This window comes from Lepus europaeus, chromosome 17 (genome assembly GCF_033115175.1).
Source record: "Lepus europaeus isolate LE1 chromosome 17, mLepTim1.pri, whole genome shotgun sequence".
Taxonomy (NCBI): domain Eukaryota; kingdom Metazoa; phylum Chordata; class Mammalia; order Lagomorpha; family Leporidae; genus Lepus; species Lepus europaeus.
The window spans coordinates 26,979,958-26,998,310 of record NC_084843.1 but is presented as its reverse complement, the minus strand read 5'-3'; the positions used below and the strand labels follow the sequence as shown (position 1 = coordinate 26,998,310).

The 18,353-nt window shown below is 57.8% G+C and overlaps 2 protein-coding genes across 3 annotated transcripts; one reads left to right on the top strand and one right to left on the bottom strand.

Annotated features, from left to right (window-relative positions):
• The first annotated feature begins 1,976 nt into the window (after positions 1-1,976).
• FBXL15 (F-box and leucine rich repeat protein 15) lies at positions 1,977-4,180 on the top strand. The gene is made up of 4 exons (XM_062214548.1): positions 1,977-2,313; positions 2,480-2,633; positions 2,900-3,405; positions 3,856-4,180. Exons 1-4 carry the CDS (start codon positions 2,273-2,275, stop codon positions 4,043-4,045), a joined length of 891 nt encoding a protein of 296 aa, XP_062070532.1. The 5' UTR covers positions 1,977-2,272; the 3' UTR covers positions 4,046-4,180.
• Positions 4,181-4,299: 119 nt separating this feature from the next.
• Positions 4,300-14,029, bottom strand: CUEDC2 (CUE domain containing 2). Of its 2 annotated transcripts, none has more exons than XM_062214545.1 (9): positions 13,859-14,029; positions 6,141-6,227; positions 5,693-5,836; positions 5,540-5,601; positions 5,326-5,453; positions 5,062-5,241; positions 4,861-4,922; positions 4,722-4,782; positions 4,300-4,638 (listed from the first exon to the last, which is right to left on the bottom strand). In XM_062214545.1, the coding sequence occupies exons 2-9, from the start codon at positions 6,212-6,214 to the stop codon at positions 4,492-4,494; spliced, it is 858 nt and encodes a 285-aa protein (XP_062070529.1). In that variant the 5' UTR covers positions 6,215-6,227; positions 13,859-14,029; the 3' UTR covers positions 4,300-4,491. The 2 variants fall into 2 exon arrangements, with proteins under 2 accessions (XP_062070529.1, XP_062070530.1); XM_062214546.1 differs by having other exon boundaries at positions 13,920-14,008.
• Between the last annotated feature and the right edge of the window lie 4,324 nt (positions 14,030-18,353).

Genomic DNA, 18,353 nt, shown 5'->3' with positions numbered 1-18,353 from the left:
GGCCCAGCTGCACACGCGTGGCCCGCTCCAGACCCCACGCGTGTCCCTCGGAGGCTGCCACATGACCTGTTACATGCCACACGCGCCCCCGCCCCCACGAGCACGCGGCCGCGCCAGGCACCCCGTACGGGTGAGGCTGGACCCGCCCCCTAAATCCGGGAGACGGCCGCCTCTGGGAGGAGGTGCAGGCAACAGCGCCTCGAACCCTCCGGGATTCTGAGTCTCAACCCGGAGGTCCCAGCCCCGACCACACGCCCGGAACGCAGTAGGACGGATGCTAAGTCAGACTTCAAGAAGAACTTCCTTGCTGCCCGAGTTAGGCGTCCCGTCCGCCCACGGCTAGCTTAGATGAGATGACCCCGGGAGTGGAGCAAGCGGGGGACAGGCAACCCTTGTCCCCTCGTCCTGCATGGAGGAAAGCGCCGCTCGAGCTACTATGGCTACTCTCTTGGGAAGGCCAGGGTGAGTAGGTGGTGACCTCAGAAGGAAGAAGGGGGTCGATGCGGGCGGTCGGGGGCGCGAGGACGTGCGAGGCGGGGGCGCGCGGGGCTCACCGCGGGGAGGGGCGGCGCGGGCTCCGCGTGGTGCTGAAGGGACAGCGCCAGATTTGTCGCACTGCGCAGGCGCTCAAACGCGAACAAAGCGGGGGGGGGTGGTGGCGGGGGAGGAGGCGCGTGGCCAGAGGTGATGCGCGTTCATGTAGTTCTATCTTTGCAGAGGTCAGTCCTCCCAGCGACCCCGCTGAGGAAGAAGCGCCAGCAAGCCCCTCACCCAGTCCGACCCTCTTCTGGGCCTGCCTGCCGCTGGCTTCTCCCTTCGCCCTGTATGCGAGGCAGCGTGGAAGGAATTCTGGAAGAACCTGAATGACCGGCCTGATCCTGGACAGCAAATCCTCTCCATTCCCTTGGCTTTCCCTGAATATTTTTAACTGACATAACGATTGTACGTATGTGTGGGGTACACTGTGATATTCCAATCCATGTATAGAACGCGCTGTGATAATCAGCATAGCAGGGTAACTGGCCTATCCGTCACCTCAAACACTGTGCTGGGACATTCACAATCTGACTACTTGGAAATATACAATTCATCGTTGTCATAGCAACATGGCTGCCCTACTATGCTATGGAACACTAGAAGTTATTCCTTCTATCCTGGACCCAGTAACGACCCTGCCTCCATGACTCCCCCGTGTTTAAAATGGAATGACAGCCCAGACCTGCCCACCTTGCCGAGGTACCCGAGTGACGCGGAAAGGAATGGGAAGCAGTTTTCGTTACAAAGGGGCTGCAGAAGCGGTTGCACCAAAAGAGTGCGCAGCCCTCCAGATGGCGGTGGCCTCGCGGGGAATGGTGGGGAGAAAGCACTATCCCCGGCGTTGCCCAGAGCAGACCCTGAAGTAGGACCTGGGACCTGGTAAAAGGACAGCCCGCAGGCTGGGTCCAGAGCTCCGGGCGTCACTGTCCCAGCTGGGGTCCAGCGCGACTCTGCAGCTAAACTCAGGGCCAGCAGAGGAGCCGTATCCCTGCCCACTGAGCTAAGCACCCATTCTGCCTAGGGTCCTAGATCGCGGGAGCAGAAAGGGACTGTAGATGTAACAGGCCATGCTTCCTGGCATCCTTTACGTCTGTGTCCCTCGGGGTGAACCCCGCGCCACGCTGTCCCGGCGTGGCAGGGCTGGCCGGCTTTGCTCACAGTGAACCAGGAACGGGAGGTTGGAACAAGTTGGCTGGATGAAGGGAGAGAAACCCTAGCTTCGCCCCATCCATTCGTGCTTCCAGCGTTTTTACTGAGTACCTACTCCGTGCCAGACGTAAGGGCCCGGCATGTCACAGGCACTCCACAAGTACCACCGAGTCCCTCCCGGTGGTTCAGCCGCTAAACGCGACCCCAGGGTAGGAAAGGCCGGCCACCTGGGAGCCCTGGCTCCGCCCCTTCTGCCATTGGCCTTGCCGACTCCTCCCATCTCCTCCTCCTCCAAGGCGTCTACTTGCTCAAGACGGAGACAGAAACCGGGCCCTGGCGCCCGCCGCGCTCTCCAGCTTCGGGCCTTAAGCCTTGCGGCGGAGAAGGCGAGGTCTAACGTTAAGCTAGTGTCTGTTCCGCCTTAGTTTCGGGGACCATCCGGAAAGCTTTGACAGGAGCCTCGGTGAGACGGCGCTCGATTGAATCGGCCTGTCTCTACAGCCGAAGGAGGCGGTTCGTCACGGCGGCTCCGGGCTGGAGCGAGGCCGTACTGCGCACGCGCAGTAGATAGCCCACGGAGCCACCAATGGAGCGTTCCGGAGGGGAGCGAGAGCCCGGAGCCGTCAGGTACCGAGCTCTGGAGGGGCCCAAAGAGGGAAGGAACACTCGGGGGAGGAGAGCTGAGCCAAGGCTGAGTGTGGGGGCGTCTTTGGGAGCCGGGGCGTGGGAGCACAGCGGAGGCAGACTCGCAGGTAACTGCGGCCTGGAAACACCAACTCTCCATTGCGCGCAGGCTCCTGGACCTGCCCTGGGAAGATGTGTTGCTTCCCCACGTCCTGAACCGCGTCCCGCTGTGCCAGCTGCTCCGGCTGCAGCGCGTTAGCCGAGCCTTCCGGGCGCTAGTGCAGCTGCACCTGGCGGGGCTGCGCCGCTTCGACGCGGCTCAGGTGAGCTAACGGCTGGGGCCCCGCCCCCGCCGGGGTCCCGCCCCGCCCCGCCTCCCGCCGGCCGCCGGCCCCATAGCTGCCCTTCCCGACCCCCTTGGCCGCCAGTGCTGCCCCGCTGCGATCCAGGCCAGCAGGGAGTACTCCCGACGGCGAGTACTGGGTGGCGACTCTAGAGGAGCCTAGACTCTCCTGGGCAGGCGGCTGTCAGGAGGGCAGCGTCCGTCCCTCCCTGGCGGGCTGAAGTCGGAGTGCCTCCCTTCCCGCAGGTGGGTCCGCAGATCCCGCGGGCCGCACTGGCCCGGCTGCTGCGGGACGCCGGAGGGCTGCAGGAGCTGGCGCTGGCGCCGTGTCACGAATGGCTGTCGGACGAGGACCTGGTGCCGGTGCTGGCGCGGAATCCGCAGCTGCGGAGTGTGGCGCTGGCCAGCTGCGGACAGCTGAGTCGCCGCGCGCTGGGGGCGCTGGCCGAGGGCTGCCCTCGCCTGCAGCGACTGTCGCTCGCGCACTGCGACTGGGTGGACGGGCTAGCGCTGCGTGGCCTCGCCGACCGCTGCCCGGCCCTGGAGGAGTTGGACCTCACCGCCTGCCGTCAGCTCAAGGACGAAGCCATAGTGTACCTGGCGCAGAGGCGCGGCGCCGGCCTGCGCAGCCTCTCTCTGGCGGTAAACGCCAACGTAGGGGACGCCGCGGTCCAGGAGTTGGCTCGGAACTGCCCACAACTCGAGCACCTCGACCTCACTGGCTGCCTCCGCGTGGGAAGCGACAGCGTCAGGTGCCGGGGCCTCGGGGGGCGGTGAGGTGGGAGGAGGGCGATGGCTCGGGCTGTAGCTGTCACAGGACCCGGCTGAGAGAGGGTTCTGCATCTCCCTGCTAACAACAGGAAAGGCCTCTGGATTGCCTAGGCCAGAGAGCCCGCAGCTTACAACCTTCTGAGCCAGTATTTACACACTAGGAGAGTTCACTTAGGAAGTCGGTTCCTGGCAGTGTCAGAGCCTGGGCGGAGCTGAGGGACAGGAAGTCTCCATTGCCCTGGAGGCACAGAGGCAATTACCCCAGCCCAGGCCTCCTCTTTTGCGTAGGGAAGGGAAAAAAAATTCCCCCCAGCTGTCCAGACCTGGACTTTGGAGCTGGAGCCAGCCCGAGGGCCCTGACCCTTGCCCCGCAGTGCGTGCAGTGCGTGTGGTGGCCTTGTGCCCCTGGCCTCACCCCGCTCCTCCCTCAGGACCCTGGCAGAATACTGCCCGGCGCTGCGCTCGCTGCGGGTGCGGCACTGCCACCACGTGGCCGAGTCCAGCCTGAGCCGCTTGCGGAAGCGCGGCGTGGACATCGACGTGGAGCCGCCGCTGCACCAGGCCCTGGTGCTGCTGCAGGACATGGCGGGCTTCGCACCCTTTGTCAACCTGCAGGTCTGACCCGCCTGCCACTGGAGCACAGCTGGACTGTGTGGCTGGGACCTGGCCCTGAGCTTAGGGAAACTGAACTTTGGGGCTCTCTGGCAAAGAGGCCAGGGCCCTGCCCTACCCTGGAGGTTCAAATAAAGAGCTTTTTATCCCTTCTTGCCTGGTGCTGCCCTGCTGGAGATAGGGAATGTGAAGTTGGGGGGAGGAGGGGAGGGGAGAGGCAAAGGGTCCCAACCCTGAAGCGGAAATGACCAGAACGCACTCATACCTTCCTTGGGCCACTTTTACTGTGCCCATGGAGGCGGCTCCAACAGTAGGTGAACGCTACAGAGCAAGGAAGCTGAGAAAGGGACCGGGGCTGGGGTGGGAGTCAGGGAGGCCCCTGTGTGGGGAGGTAGGGCTCTTGCATCCCTTTGTGATCTAAGCCTGGAAGGCCTGTGCAGAGTCCAGCGAGCGCCTCAGTGGAAGCGGTACTTTCTGGCTGGCTTGAGGTTGATGTACGTGGCCTTCATCTCCTCAGCCTCAGGGTTCCGCACGTCTTTGAATCGCTCCCCTTTGGTGCTCACTACCTGGTTGTCAATGTATCGAATCAGCTTCTTGGGAGCCTAGGGAGCAATCAGACAGTGAGCGGCAGAGGCAGGAGCCAGTCCCACCTGCTCTACATCCCCCGCAGCCCCAACCCTCTCACCTCCTTGGGAGCCATGGGCCGGTGAGTCTTCTGATCTTCTGCGCTATCCACCATCATGTACCTGCCAAAACCGGCTGGGTGAACCCCTGCCACCCCAGGAAGACCATCCAGAGCCCAGCCCGGCCCAGCCCAGACTCACTTCTGCAGGATGAAGGACTTCAACTCCTCCTTTTGGGGGCCTCTGAGACGCCTGGGCAGGTCCTGCAGGGAAGGGAGGCCTGGTCTGGGCCCAGTGGCGCAGCAGGGGAGACAGATGGGAATAGGGAGGGATGGGGCTTTGCATCTGGTGGAATACAGCTGCAGCTAGGTGGGCAGAGGCTGGGGACCTGGGCGAGGATACCTGGTTGGAGCCATCCCAGGCTCGAGGCCCCTCTTTCCCTTCTACCAGCATCTGCACAGCTTCTTCCAGGTCACCCCGAGCTTTGGCCAGCACCCACTGTGCCTGCTCCACTGAACAGGTCGGGAACACCTCCAGGAGTACGTCCACTCCTGGCAGTAGCTCCTCCTCGGTGCCGGCTGCCTGTGGGCACAGATGTTGACAAGAAGCGGCACTCCCCTCTGCCCCACCTCCTAGGTCCCCCATCAGTGCCCTCCCCGATGGTACCTCTTTTTGGGTGTCCACAGCAGCCGCAGAAGACCTGGCCTCTTCTTTGAGCTTTTCAGGCCGCTGCAGGGGCTCTGGCTGCGTGGGCACCTGACCTTGGACACCAGAACTTTGTGGTTGCAGGTTCTCTTAAAGAGGCAGAAAGCATGAGATTTGGCAGAGGGTAGGGGTTGTGGTTCACTGAAGTGCTTGGACACAAGGGCCCTGGACTCACCTTTGTTCCTGGCATCACTCAGCTGTCCTGAGAGCTTCTGCATCATGTCCCCCACTGTGGCCCTGAAAGGACCAAGAGTTGTGAGGGAACAACTCTGCCCATCCCCCATCACCAACCGGCTCCCCTCCTCCTCTTGGCCCAGGCAGGCCCCACCTGGGGATGTGGGCAAAGCCGGGCACGTAGGCTTCCATCATCTCAGTGAAGGCCTCCATATCGAAGTTCTCCTCTGATGGGCCCGAGGGGCCCAGGTCCTCCAGGACCCCGAGCACATAGGAGAAGATGACCTCATCCAAACCGCTGCAGGGAGAGGAGAGGGCAAGGCCTGGGTCGGACGATGGACACTCCCCTACCTCCACCTTGCTGGAGACTGGCTCTTGGTGTCACTGGGCTCAGTCCTTGAGCTGGAATAACCCCCCTCACACACAGTTCAGAGTTTTGGTTTCCCACCTGTCTGAAATGGTCACGGGATGGGCTGCGAGGTCTGGCCATCTCAGCAAATCACATGGGCCCTCCCCAACCTCGGGAGCAGGCAGAGTGCATTCCAGTCCAGTCTCCCCCAGCCCTGGCCCCAGTGTGACCCTCCTGCAGGAGCTGTCTCTACCTGAGGTCGGCCTCTGGGAGGTGCGTCTGGACAAAGGCAAGGAGGGCCGCACTGACGATCCTCTCCAGCTCCATGCTCTCTCCTCTTCTGAGGGAACACAAGACAGACGGGCTTGCCAGGCCTTCTTCTGCCTGCCTCCACCCACTAGGTCTGGGGGTAGCTGCCCTTCCCAACTGGCTGGCTGTGGAGCCATCTGTTGATTGATGTGGCCCTCCCAGTCCCCTCTCCTGCCCATCCTGCCACCTCCTCCAGCCTCAAACAGGGCAGGGCACTGTCTCTGAGAAGGCTTCGAGGGAGAGTCCCCCTCCCCCTGCCTCCCACCGTCCCTCAGCCCATTCTCCAGCAGCAGGCCCAGACTATCTGGCAAAAGGCCAAGGTCTCGGGGTCACATGCCTCCTGGCTGCGGAGGAATCCTATCATTGAGGAAGCCTTGGCTTCCAAGTCCAACCACAAGGGGCTCCATTGTCCAGCCCCACAAGGAGCAGGCCTAGGGACCAAGCACAGCTCCTCCCCCACCCAGAACAGGCCGCCCACCCTCTCTGCACAAAGGGGCTTTTCTGGCTCTGGGACCCGGACAGAAGGGGAAGTCTTCCGTGGATTTGCTCTTCCTGCCCAATCCCTGCCCTTCCAGCAGCTTGGGATGTCCACAGGACTGTCTGTGCTCCTTCCCAAGGCCCACGGCGCCCTGCAAGACCTGAGCCTTGCCCACCTCTCCAGCCTCACCGCTGCCTTCTACTCCCTCCAGTGCTCCCCACCAGCCTCTTTACTGCTCCTCAGACCTGCTGAGTCTCTTCCCACCATGTCCTCCACACATCCAGGGGCTCATCTCACTTCCTCCAGGGCTCTGCTAATGAAAGACCTTCCCTGACTAACCTATTCAAAAATATGGATTCTCCACACTCCCTAACCCCATACACAGCTGCACAGCACTTACTATGGTTTCATGGTGTTTTCCATTCAGTTGCTACTGTCTGTCCTTCCTATAGGGTGAATAGGTGGTGGGGCCCTAGCACCTAGAAAAATGCCTGCACTTAGCAGGTGCTCAGTAAATATGTGGTGACTTAGTTCATTCCCATCTACACGCTTTGACTCTCAGAAATCTGTATTTGAGAGTCAGGATCATAGAGGTCAGAAGCAGCGGCTCCATACCCACATGTCCAAATGTTGGCTTGCCATTGCATTCCACCCACCCCAAACTCAGGAGCTCCTCCCATCTGCGCACACCTCTCCAAACGTGCACCTCCTGGTGCATCACCTGATACCACCCACTCGGCTGCCAAACCTTGATTTCACCTGCAACACCCAATGCTGATCCTATTCCCTTAGTAATCTCCATTCTATCCACTTCTCTTCACCTCCAGTCTGGCTTCTCCATCATCACTACCAAAACTTCTCAACTTAAGGTCAACACCAGATAATTTTTCCAATTTTGGTAAAATTAGATTGACTATATGAACTTGCCAATTTTGACAGATGTTCAATCCAGCAGTTAAGACACTGGTTAGGATGCCCATATTCCATATATCAGAGCACCTGGGTTTGGGTCCCAGCTCCTTGCTAATGTAGACCCTGGAAGACAGCAGGTGATGGCTCAAATAGTTGGGTTCCTGCTACCAATATGGGAGACCTGGATTGAGTTCTGGGGTCTGGCTTCAGCCTCTCCACCTGGCCATTGTGAGCACACATGGAGTGAACCAGTGGATGGGAACTCTTGTCTGTCTCTCCCTGCCTCTCAAATAATTTAAAAAGGGCAGGGAGGGCAATTTTTTTTATGAGTTCATCTAATATTTGCCATTTCAATAGCACCAACTTTTGTATTCAAGATAGTACGCTCTCCTGGTTTCCTTCTACTTCTCTGGCCATTTCCTCTCTGGCTCCTTCTCCAGCCCCCTCTCCTCTGCCACCCTCTAAATGTTGGAGTTCCTCAGGCTCAAAGTCACTGCCCTTCTTACTCCACTCTTGCTCTCTTCCTCTGGAAGATCTCATCTGGACCCCTATCTCTATGTAGCAACCTTATCCTCTGGCCCAGTCTCCTGCTCTGAGCTACAAACGTGTACATCTACCTCCCTGACACTACCACATCCCAGACTGACATCTTCCCAAGTTTTACATTCCTCCAAGGCCATCCTCAATAAATGCATGTCTAGGCCGGCGCCGTGGCTTAACAGGCTAATCCTCCGCCTTGCGGCGCTGGCACACCGGGTTCTAGTCCCGGTTGGGGCGCCAGATTCTATCCCCGTTGCCCCTCTTCCAGGCCAGCTCTCTGCTATGGCCCGGGAAGGCAGTGGAGGATGGCCCAAGTGCTTGGGCCCTGCACCCACACGGGAGACCAGGAGAAGCACCTGGCTCCTGGCTTCGGATCAGTGAGATGCGCAGGCTGCAGCGGCCATTGGAGGGTGAACCAACGGCAAAAAGGAAGACCTTTCTCTCTGTCTCTCTCTCTCACTATCCACTCTGTCAAAAAAAATAATAATAAAATAAAAATAAATAAATAAATAAATGCATGTCTAGGCACCCAGCCGTTTCACAAGTCTGGAAAGTATCCTTGCCTGCCCTAATTCAATCTTAACATTCTCCTTCAACACATCTACTGTCCCTCTCTGCCTCCTCTCTGCTCTGTCTCTTGCCTGTCAGAGCCTTCAGACCCTTCTCCCCACTATCATCTTTCCCCAGCAACCTCTTCTGCACACTACAGCCATGTGATCTTTACCACAGTCATGTGTTCTCACCTCCGGCTCTTGACTCGTTTCCTGCTAACGCATATGCTGCAAGGCAGCGGGGGTGGCTCAAGTAACTGCATTCCCATCTCCCACGGAGGAGACGTGGATTGAGTTCCTGGGTCCTGACTCTGGTCTTGGCCCAGCTCAGGCCAATGCAGGCATGTGGGGATGGGAGCTCTCTCTTTCAAATAAATACATTTAAAAAAAAAAAAAAAAGCATTTTTTTTCTGCTTAGTGCCTTCTTGCTACTCTTCAGATAAGTCAAAAATCTTCACAGACTTCAATTCAGGGCCTTAGCCTCATCATGCATCAATCCCTCCCCTGCACCCTCGCTTGCTTTCAGTCTGCCAGCACTCAAGCTCTTTCATGGCAAGGCCTGTGCACAGTTCCCTCTGCCTGGGCACCATCCCACATGACCCCTTCACTCACTCCTTCTCAACTCTTGGGTCTCAGTTTACAATTCCTTGCCTCCAAGGACACTTCCCCTGAACCTCTAGAACTGGTTTGGTCGCCCCTACCTTCTTTTTTTTTTTTTTAAGATTTATTTATTGATTGATGTGAAAGGCAAAGAGAGTAGCTGAAGGAGAGAGATCTATCCAGTGGTTTGCTCTCCAAATGCCAGCAACAGCTGGGGCTGAGGAGCCAAGAATTCCATCTGGGTCTCCCACAGGGGTGGCAGGAACCCAGATACTTGAACCGTCATCCAATGCTGCCCAGGTACATCAGCAGGAAACTGGGTAGGAAGTGCAGAGTAGCCGGCAATCAAACTGGCACCCCGATACGGCATACAGGTATCCCATGCGGGGGCAATGCCTGCCCTGGCTCCCGTCACCTCACGTCCTCATTGCAGACCGCCCCTCTCCTTCCGTAGCAGCACCGTTCTAGGCTATCAGTGTTTGGACAGTGTCCAGCGTTGCTTCAGTTATTTCATGAAGGTGGGGACTCCACACTTGGCTTCCTCACCAGTGCACGCTCGGCATCTCTCAAAGTGGGTGCTTGGTAAACAGCTACTCCCCACTCCACAGAGAAATGGGGGCTTGGTGGCTTTATTTATTTATTTATTTTTGACAGGCAGAGTGGACAGTGAGAGAGAGAGACAGAGAGAAAGGTCTTCCTTTGCTCTTGGTTGACCCTCCAATGGCCGCCGCACCACTCCGATCTGAAGGCAGGAGCCAGGTGCTTCTCCTGGTCTCCCATGGGGTGCAGGGCCCAAGCACTTGGGCCATCCTCCACTGCCCTCCCGGGCCACAGCAGAGAGCTGGTCTGGAAGAGGAGCAACCGGGACAGAATCCGGCGCCTCGACCAGGACTAGAACCTGGTGTGCCAGCGCCGCAAGGCGGAGGATTAGCCTATTGAGCCGCGGCGCCGGCTGGCTTGGTGGCTTTAACGACTTGCCCAGGGTCACCTGGCTTGACTATGGCAGTTAAGACTGACATCCAGGTCCTCTGGTTCAGTGTCTATTCTAGGCGCTACTCTGCAGATGGTGGGTATCGAGACTTCCAAGTGGGTTGGACCAGGGATATCATCGATGGTCAGAGTCGCCTAGTCCCTGAGTGGTAACACAGAATTGCTGTGGTAGTGCAGGGGTCACTGTGGAAACCACAGGGATGCTTGTCTCCTGCTTCCCACCCTGGGCCCTGGGGAGCTGAGGGGGTGGGCCTCTAGCAGCCGCATGATGGGACCTTGTATTTCCAGCAGCCTCTGCTGGGACAAAGGCTCATGGCTGCCGCACGAAAGCCTAGCTTCCAGGGGAGAAACATCTCAGGGATGTGTCTGAGGACTCTGGCTTTCTAACCAAGGTCTGGTGGTCAGGGAGCTGTGAGAGGGAAACTCAATTCCCCAAAGAAAAGGTCTTCCTCCCCGAGCTTTTGCTCTTGTCTCCTAAGGGAACAGCGTCCATCCTTTCTTGGGCTGTCTAAACTTCACCCAGCTGCCCACTGCCCTCTTCATTCCTCCTCACGAGCCCTGCCCTCAGCGTGTCCCTCCTGCTCAGGGGCTCCTCCTAAGCTCTGTCCCCGAGCCGGGCCTGAACTAGGGTTTGGTTTACTAAATTGTTTTCCTGAGTCACAAGCCTGAGCAGCCAGCTTCCTCCAGTGTAGACATGATTTCCATTAGGCTTTCCAAATTCCAGATATAACCTACAGAATCCACTGCTTCTTAGGGGGGATCACTGGTGAGTGCTGCCTATGAAATGTGACTGCCACTCTGTCATTAGTCCTCCTTGCACCGCTCTGATGAAGGCAACAACAGCAGCATTTACTGACTGCTACCTGGCCTTGCCCGAATCACTATACATGCACAAGGGCACTTCAAAGAGCTCATGGAGGGGTGGGCCTTACAGTGCGGCAGGTTGGGCTACCACTTGCAACACCCACATCCTATATCAGAGTGCCTGTTTTGAATCTGAGCTACACAACTTGTGATTCAGTTTCCTGCTAATGTACCTGGGAAGGCAGCAGACGATGACCCAAGTACCTGGGCCCCTGCCACCCACATGGGAGACCCAGATGGAATTCTGGGCTCCTGGGTTTAGCCTGTCCCAGTCTGGGCTGTTGTGCTCATTTGGGGAGTGAAAAGATCTCTCTCTCTCTCTCTCTCGTCACTCTGCTTTTCAGATATTTAATTAATTAATTATTTTTAAAAATTCATATAAGAACAGGCTGTCCCATCAGGTTACCTGGGTTCAACACTGGGCCCTGGCCCAATTCTAGCTTCCTGTTAATGCAGACCCCTCATGGTTCAAGTAACTAGGTCATTGCCACCCACATGTGAGACCTGCATTGAATTCAGCTCCCAGCTTTTGGAGAGTGAACTAGCAGATAGGGACTCTCTCTCTCTCTCTCTATTTCTTTCTGTCTCTTAAATTAAATAGGCTTATTTTGGTGAAAAAAAAGATGCTGAAATCCATGCATATGAGGGAGCCTTCAAACAGTTTCGTGGATAGGGGCTGCCACTGTGATATAGCGGGTAAAGCCTCTGCCTGCAGTGCCAGCATCCCATATGGGCACCAGTTCAAGTCCTGGCTGCTCCACTTCCAATCCAGCTCTCTGCTATGGCCTGGGAAAGCAGTAGAAGATGACCCAAATCCTTGGGCCCCTGTACCCGCATAGGAGACCGGGAAGAAGCTCCTGTCTCCTGGCTTTGGCATGGCTCCAGCCGTTGCGGCCAACTGGGGAGTAAACAGTAGTAGATGGAAGACCTCTCTGCCTCTCCTTCTCTCTGTGTAACTCTGACTTCAAATAAATAAATAAATCTTTAAAAAAAAAAAAAAGTTCATGGATAGGGTCTGATGCTGTGGCATAGCAGGTTAAACCGCTGTCTGCAGCACTGACATCCCACATGGGCACTGGTTCGAGTCCCAGCTGTTCTACCATGGATCCAGCTCCCTGCTAATGCACCTTAGAAAGCAGTGGAGGATGGCCCAAGTGCTTGGGCTCCTGTATCTACGTGGGAGACCTGGATGAAGCTCCTAGCTCCTGGCTCCTGGCTTCGGCCTAGCCATTGAAGCCATCTGGGGAGTGAACCAGCGGATGAAGCTCTCTCTGGCTTTCCCTCTCTGTAATTCTGACTTTCAAATAAATAAAATCTTCAATTAAAAAAATAAAGCACAAAAACCTTCAGCCCTCCTGGTCTCTCATTTAAAAAAAAAAAATGTTCATGGATAGGCCCAGCGCCGTGGCTCACTTGGCTAATCCTCCGCCTGCAGCGCTGGCATCTCATATGGGCACCATCCCATATGGGTACTGGATTCTAGTCCCAGTTGCTCCTCTTCCAGTTCTGCTCTCTGCTGTGGCCTGGGAAGGCAGTGGAGGATGGCCCAAGTGCTTGGGCCCTGCACCCGTATGGGAGACCAGGAGGAAGCACCTGGCTCCTGGCTTCAGATCAGTGCAGCGCCAGCCACAGCAGCCATTTAGGGGGTGAACCAACGGAAGGAAGACCTTTCTGTCTCTCTCTCTCACTGTAACTCTACCTGTCAAATAAATAAATAAATAAATAATCTTTTTTAAAAAATGTTCATGGATAGAAAAATAAACAAGGATTTCAAAAAATTTTTGCACCAAAATAAAATTTAAAATTCCATTTTCCACGAACGTTGTGAAATACCCTTGTATTAATTTACTTAATCCTTACAATAAACCTAAAATACAGACACGAATATTATCCCTATCTTACCTAAAAGGAAATAGAGACACTGAGAAGTTGAGTGACTTGCCCGAAGTCACAAAGCAAGTTAACTGCAGGTTCCCACTCTGCAGCCGGTCCGCAGAACCTGCGCCAGGCCGTCTCCATGACGCCAGCCAAGCGGCCCCAGCCTGATCCTCCTCTCTGGTCTGGCCTAATTCAGATTCTTTGCTCACACCACTCTCCCAATGCAGAACAGCTTTCCTCCTGCCTCCCCAACCCCATTCTGTGGGGCTCCCTCTCTCGCTGTAGCCAACCCCAACAAGCCCACACTCGCCGAGGACCTGCCCGGGCCGGGACCCCCTGGGCATCGCAGGCCGTGCTGCTCCCTGGGCGGGCAGACGCTCCAGGCCCAGAGGGAGCAGCCGTCCTGAGGAACTCCGGCCGGCGGCAGGGGGTCTGGCAGGAGGTCGTCCCTGCTTCTCCCACCCCGGTGAAGCCCCGCTACGAAAGCCCCAGAGAATACCATTTCCCCTGACCCTGACAGGCAGCAAGGACACGCAGGGGAACAAGTGATCCTGACATCCAGTCAGGGGGCACAGACCCGGGTGAGGGGTGGGGGAGCACAGGAAGTGGGGCCGCGACGATGGCCGACCCCTTGAAGCAAGAGCTCCCGAAACCCGCTAGCGGGGCATCCGAAAGAGTCCGGAATAGTGGACCCGAGGGCACGGGGATGCGGTTGCGGCCTGGGGGGGCCACACGGAGAGGAAGGCCTGAGCAAAGTGGATGTGCCTTAATACAGGGCACGGCGAGCATCAGAGACGGGGGTCCGGCGAGCCCCGGGGGGTACCAGAGGGAAACACTCAGATCAGGTACCCTGAGTCAACGCTCTCCGCGACTCTCCAAGCCCCGGGCCAGGGACTGGAGGGGAAATCACCTGCTCCGTCGGGCGCCGCCGGCGACTTGTCCCGCGCGGTGCAGCTCTCATCCCCCAGCCCCACCAACGAGATCAAAGGCGGGGCCCAGAGCGGTCCCCTTCCAGAGATGCTTTGGCGGCCATTTTTGAGAAGGGCGGGTTGCCCACAACGGGGAGGGACTGCAGGCTCCATTCTCATCCGTCCCCGGGCTTCGGATGGGCTCCCGTGGCGGCCATTTTTGTTGAGGGTAAGGAGGAGTTGGGCGTGGAGGTCCCCACCAATGGGTGGACTTGCGGTGGCTATGTCTTTGTGTGTCCTCGCCTGCTGCTCTCCTCGGCCAGTAGCCGTGCGTTTTCGACAGCATCTAGTCTTCACCCCCCAGGATCTCTGCCCGCCAATTCTGTAGCTTTCTTCCTCTCCCCTCCGCGTTTCTCCCGCCCCTTCACAGACGACGCTGCGGCTTCCTGGTTGGATCCGGTGACTCTTAGGGAAGTGGTGCTCTTCTCCGAATCCCAGTGTCTCTCCCTTCGTGCCCAGTCCAGGTTCAAGCCCTGTCACCCAATCAAGTCAGAGTCTGACTTGCCCACGCGGTCTGTTCCTTTTGCATGTCCTCAACGGCAATGTCTCCCCAAGATTAGGATGAGTCCTGGGACTGTGGAATCTGGTTTGGGTGTGTGTGTGTGTGTGTGTGTAGGGGCGGCTGTGCCCCTGTGGCAGGGCTGCGACCCGACAGCTACAGTCCAGGCATCGGCAAGGCCCCGGCTTCCTCTTTCTGTATTTGAGGCCTCAGCTTCCCAGGGTTACCCTGTCGGGGAACCCCACAGCCATCTTTCCCAGGAACCTCAAAATGGAGTCATGAAGGAGAGTCCCCTTCCAGGACAAGCCGACCCCAGCTGGCAGGGGCAGGGGGTGAGCCACTTTTCAATGCTAGGCGCCTTGGAGGAGCCTGGGGGCCCCAAGTTGTGCCTGCCCTCCGGGAGCCCACGCTCTGTCCTCTTCCCTCCACCAGGGCCTGAGGCAGTGCCCAGATTTGGAGGGGAGGGGGATTCACTGCTCCTTCTTCCACTGCTGTTCCTCGCCTCAGGTTCCCTCCTTCTGCCCAGGGTCTTCTGGCCTCAGAGAGAGCAAAGAGCTGGCTGTTGGGGTGAGGGGACAGCAAGAGGCCGGGGAGGGGGGAGCATATTAGGCCTCGCTTCTCCCACAGAAGTACTGCTGTGGCCAGCCTGGCGCTGCTGGGGTTAATGAGGGGTGGGTGACAGCCACTTTGAACTGGGGCCAGGCAGGCCCCTGGGAAGGGGATAATGGCCAGTCCTCCAGGGACCAAGCCATCCCTCCCTGCCGCCCTCCCCCACAGTCCCCTTGCCTCCTCCCCTGCCCATTGCACAATGCTCAGTGACTCTTCTCTTTGCTACCCTCGGTTCCCCTGTGGCACTGCCCCCAGTTCTGGCCCAAGGCCCAGGCAGCTGTCCTTGACACTGTGGCTTCCCCCTTGCCCCGCCTTTCTTGGTTGGCAGCTAGGAGTAGCTAGATACCAGAAAGAACTTTCTGAGCTTCCAGGGAAGGATGAAGGGAAAGATCTCAGACTCTGGGGAGTCCCACCTCTCCATGGCAGGGGTCAGGTTCTGGGGCCGGGGGACAGAGGTGGGCTGAGGAGAGGGACCACCACAGGCCCAAGGCCCCACACACTGTAGGGCAGGGTGCCAGGGGAACCCTGCTCTCTTGGATTCCATAGTTGGCCAGACCTTAAGCCCTTTATTTTCCCTTCCTCTCCCCTCAGGTCTCAGTGCCTCCCTCCCCAAGATGGGAACAGACTCCAGGAAGGAGGCAAAGCCCCCCACCCCAGCACCCCACTACCTCAAATGGATTGTTTTTAAATATTTATTTATTTGCTTGAAAGTCAGAGTTACACAGAGAGTGAAGGAGAGGCAGAGAGCGAGCGAGCGAGAGAGGTAAATGGATATTGCAGCTGCTGTTTGGGTGCCTGGGTCTCATGGGCTGGTGGGAAAAGCGGAAGCGCAGGCTGAGGCCTCCCCTCGCGCGGTTCCCTGCCATCCTGCCTCAGAATGAGGAATTGGGCTGGGATCCAGGCGATGGCAGAAGGAGGGACTCGGTCAGAGGCAGAGACGAGGAAGAATGCTGAGAGGGATGGTGGGGGTGGGGGAAGGGAGTCCCCACTCTGCTTGAGGTCAGAAAGGGCCGCCGGGCAGGGTGCCTGGCCCTCCCACATCTTCCTCCTTTCTCAGAAGAGCCGGTCGGGTGTGTGGGGGGAGCAGAGACATGGGAGGGGACTGGGGGGGTGTCACTATTTAAGGCTGGGCTGAGCACATCCCTGCAGGTCCAACCCAGAAACCAGGGAGGAGGCTTCATGGGTAAGTGCTGCCCCCTTGCTCCGAATTCACACAGGGCTGGGGCAGGTGACTCCTGGGTCTGCAGGCCTGGCCTCCCCTCTCCCCCTCCCCCACCCCGGGTGGGCTGCAGCTCGACCACGTGAGCATTGCACCCAGCCTTGGGTCCAGCTCTCCAGAGAAACCAAGTGTGCTTCTGGGACACCTTTCTCCTCCACTCCGCTGTCCCGGATGCCTCAGATCTTCGTCCAGCTTGGGAGGTTTCAGGGAGCTGAGACTCCCGAGCTCTTATCTGGGGGATCCCCTTTGGCTCAGGAAGTCCCCCAGTCTGTGGAGAGATACCCTTCCAGTGTACATAATCTGGCTCTTTCTGCAACCCTTTGCCGCCCCAGTCCTGTGTCTGGCCCCACCAGGATCACATCGGGGCAGATTTCTTTATTTTATTTTTATTTATTTATTTATTTTGACAGGCAGAGTGGATAGTGAGAGAGACAGAGAGAAAGGTCTTCCTTTTTGCCGTTGGTTCACCCTCCAATGGCCACTGCGGCCGGCTCAGCGCGCTGATCCGAAGCCAGGAGCCAGGTGCTTCTCCTGGTCTCCCATGCAGGTGTAGGGCGCAAGGACTTGGGCCATCCTTCGCTGCCTTCCTGGGCCATAGCAGAGAGCTGGCCTGGAAGAGGGGCAACCGGGATAGAATCCGGCGCCCCATGGCCGGCGCCGCGGCTCACTAGGCTAATCCTCCGCCTTGCGGCGCCGGCACACCGGGTTCTGGTCCCGGTCGGGGCACCGATCCTGTCCCGGTTGCCCCTCTTCCGGGCCGGCTCTCTGCTGTGGCCAGGGAGTGCAGTGGAGGATGGCCCAAGTGCTTGGGTCCTGCACCCCATGGGAGACCAGGAGAAGTACCTGGCTCCTGCCAACGGATCAGCGTGGTGCGCCGGCCACAGCGCGCTGCCGCGGCGGCCATTGGAGGGTGAACCAACGGCAAAAAGGAAGACCTTTCTCTCTGTCTCTCTCTCACTGTCCACTCTGCCTGTCAAAAATAAAAAATTAAAAAAAAAAAAAAAAAGAATCCGGCGCCCCAACCGGGACTAGAACCCTGTGTGCCGGCGCTGCAAGGTGGAGGATTGGCCTGTTAAGCCACGGCGCCGGCCAGATTTCAAGACTGCAGTACCCCTGAGGCTCAGAATCCCTGCCGTGGTCTCCAGCCCCCTCTCCTCATACCCTCATCCAGTTCCTGTTGTGATTTCAGAATCCCTCATCCCTTCTGCGAGCTGTGGGCCTCCACTCTCAGCTTCTGGGCTAGGAGCTATCCTGCAATCCCAGGTTCCTCGCTTGACCTACCCTGGGCTTTAACTTGCTCATCCTGGAGAGGGGAGAACATTCACAGAACAGAGTGGGGGGTGGGGGCAGTGTCAAAGGTGCGAGGACTTTGGCTACCTGGCTCTGAGAACTGAATTCCATAGGCCGTGAGCTCTAGCAGATGCCCTAGGGACTCAGTTCTGGTGCCCGGCTGTGCTGCACCATCTGTGCCAAGGCTCGGGGGCAGCTGATGGCCACAGTTCATAGTGTCCTAGCCTGACACTCCCGCGGGTGCCCACCCTGCCTCCAGGCCACACCTCTTAATAACTTTGACTTGGGCTACTTTTCTGCTTAGAGACTCCAATGGCTCCTTAAGTCTTCTGACCTTGCCATTAAAGTCTACCATAGCATGGCCTCCTCTCAGCTTTATAAAAGGTATCCTTTACTATCTTTTATTTATTTGAAAGGGAAGGGGAGAGAGAGAGAGAAGAAGAGAGAAATCCAGTGTTGGGGGTAAGAAATCCTTCCATCTGCTGGTTCACTCCCCAAATGCCTACAGCAGGGGTCGGTGCTGTGGCATAGTGGGTAAAGCTGCTGCCTGTAGTGCCGGCATCCCATATGGGCACTGGTTTGAGTTCCAGCTATTCCACTTCCAATCCAGCTCTCTGTTATAGCCTGAGAAAGCAGTAGAGGATGGCGCAAGTCCTTGGGCCCCTGCCCCAGCGTGGGAGACCCAGAGGAAGCTCCTGGCTCCCGGCTTCAGATCAGCACAGTTCTGGCCATTGCGGCCAACTGGGGAGTAAACAGTGG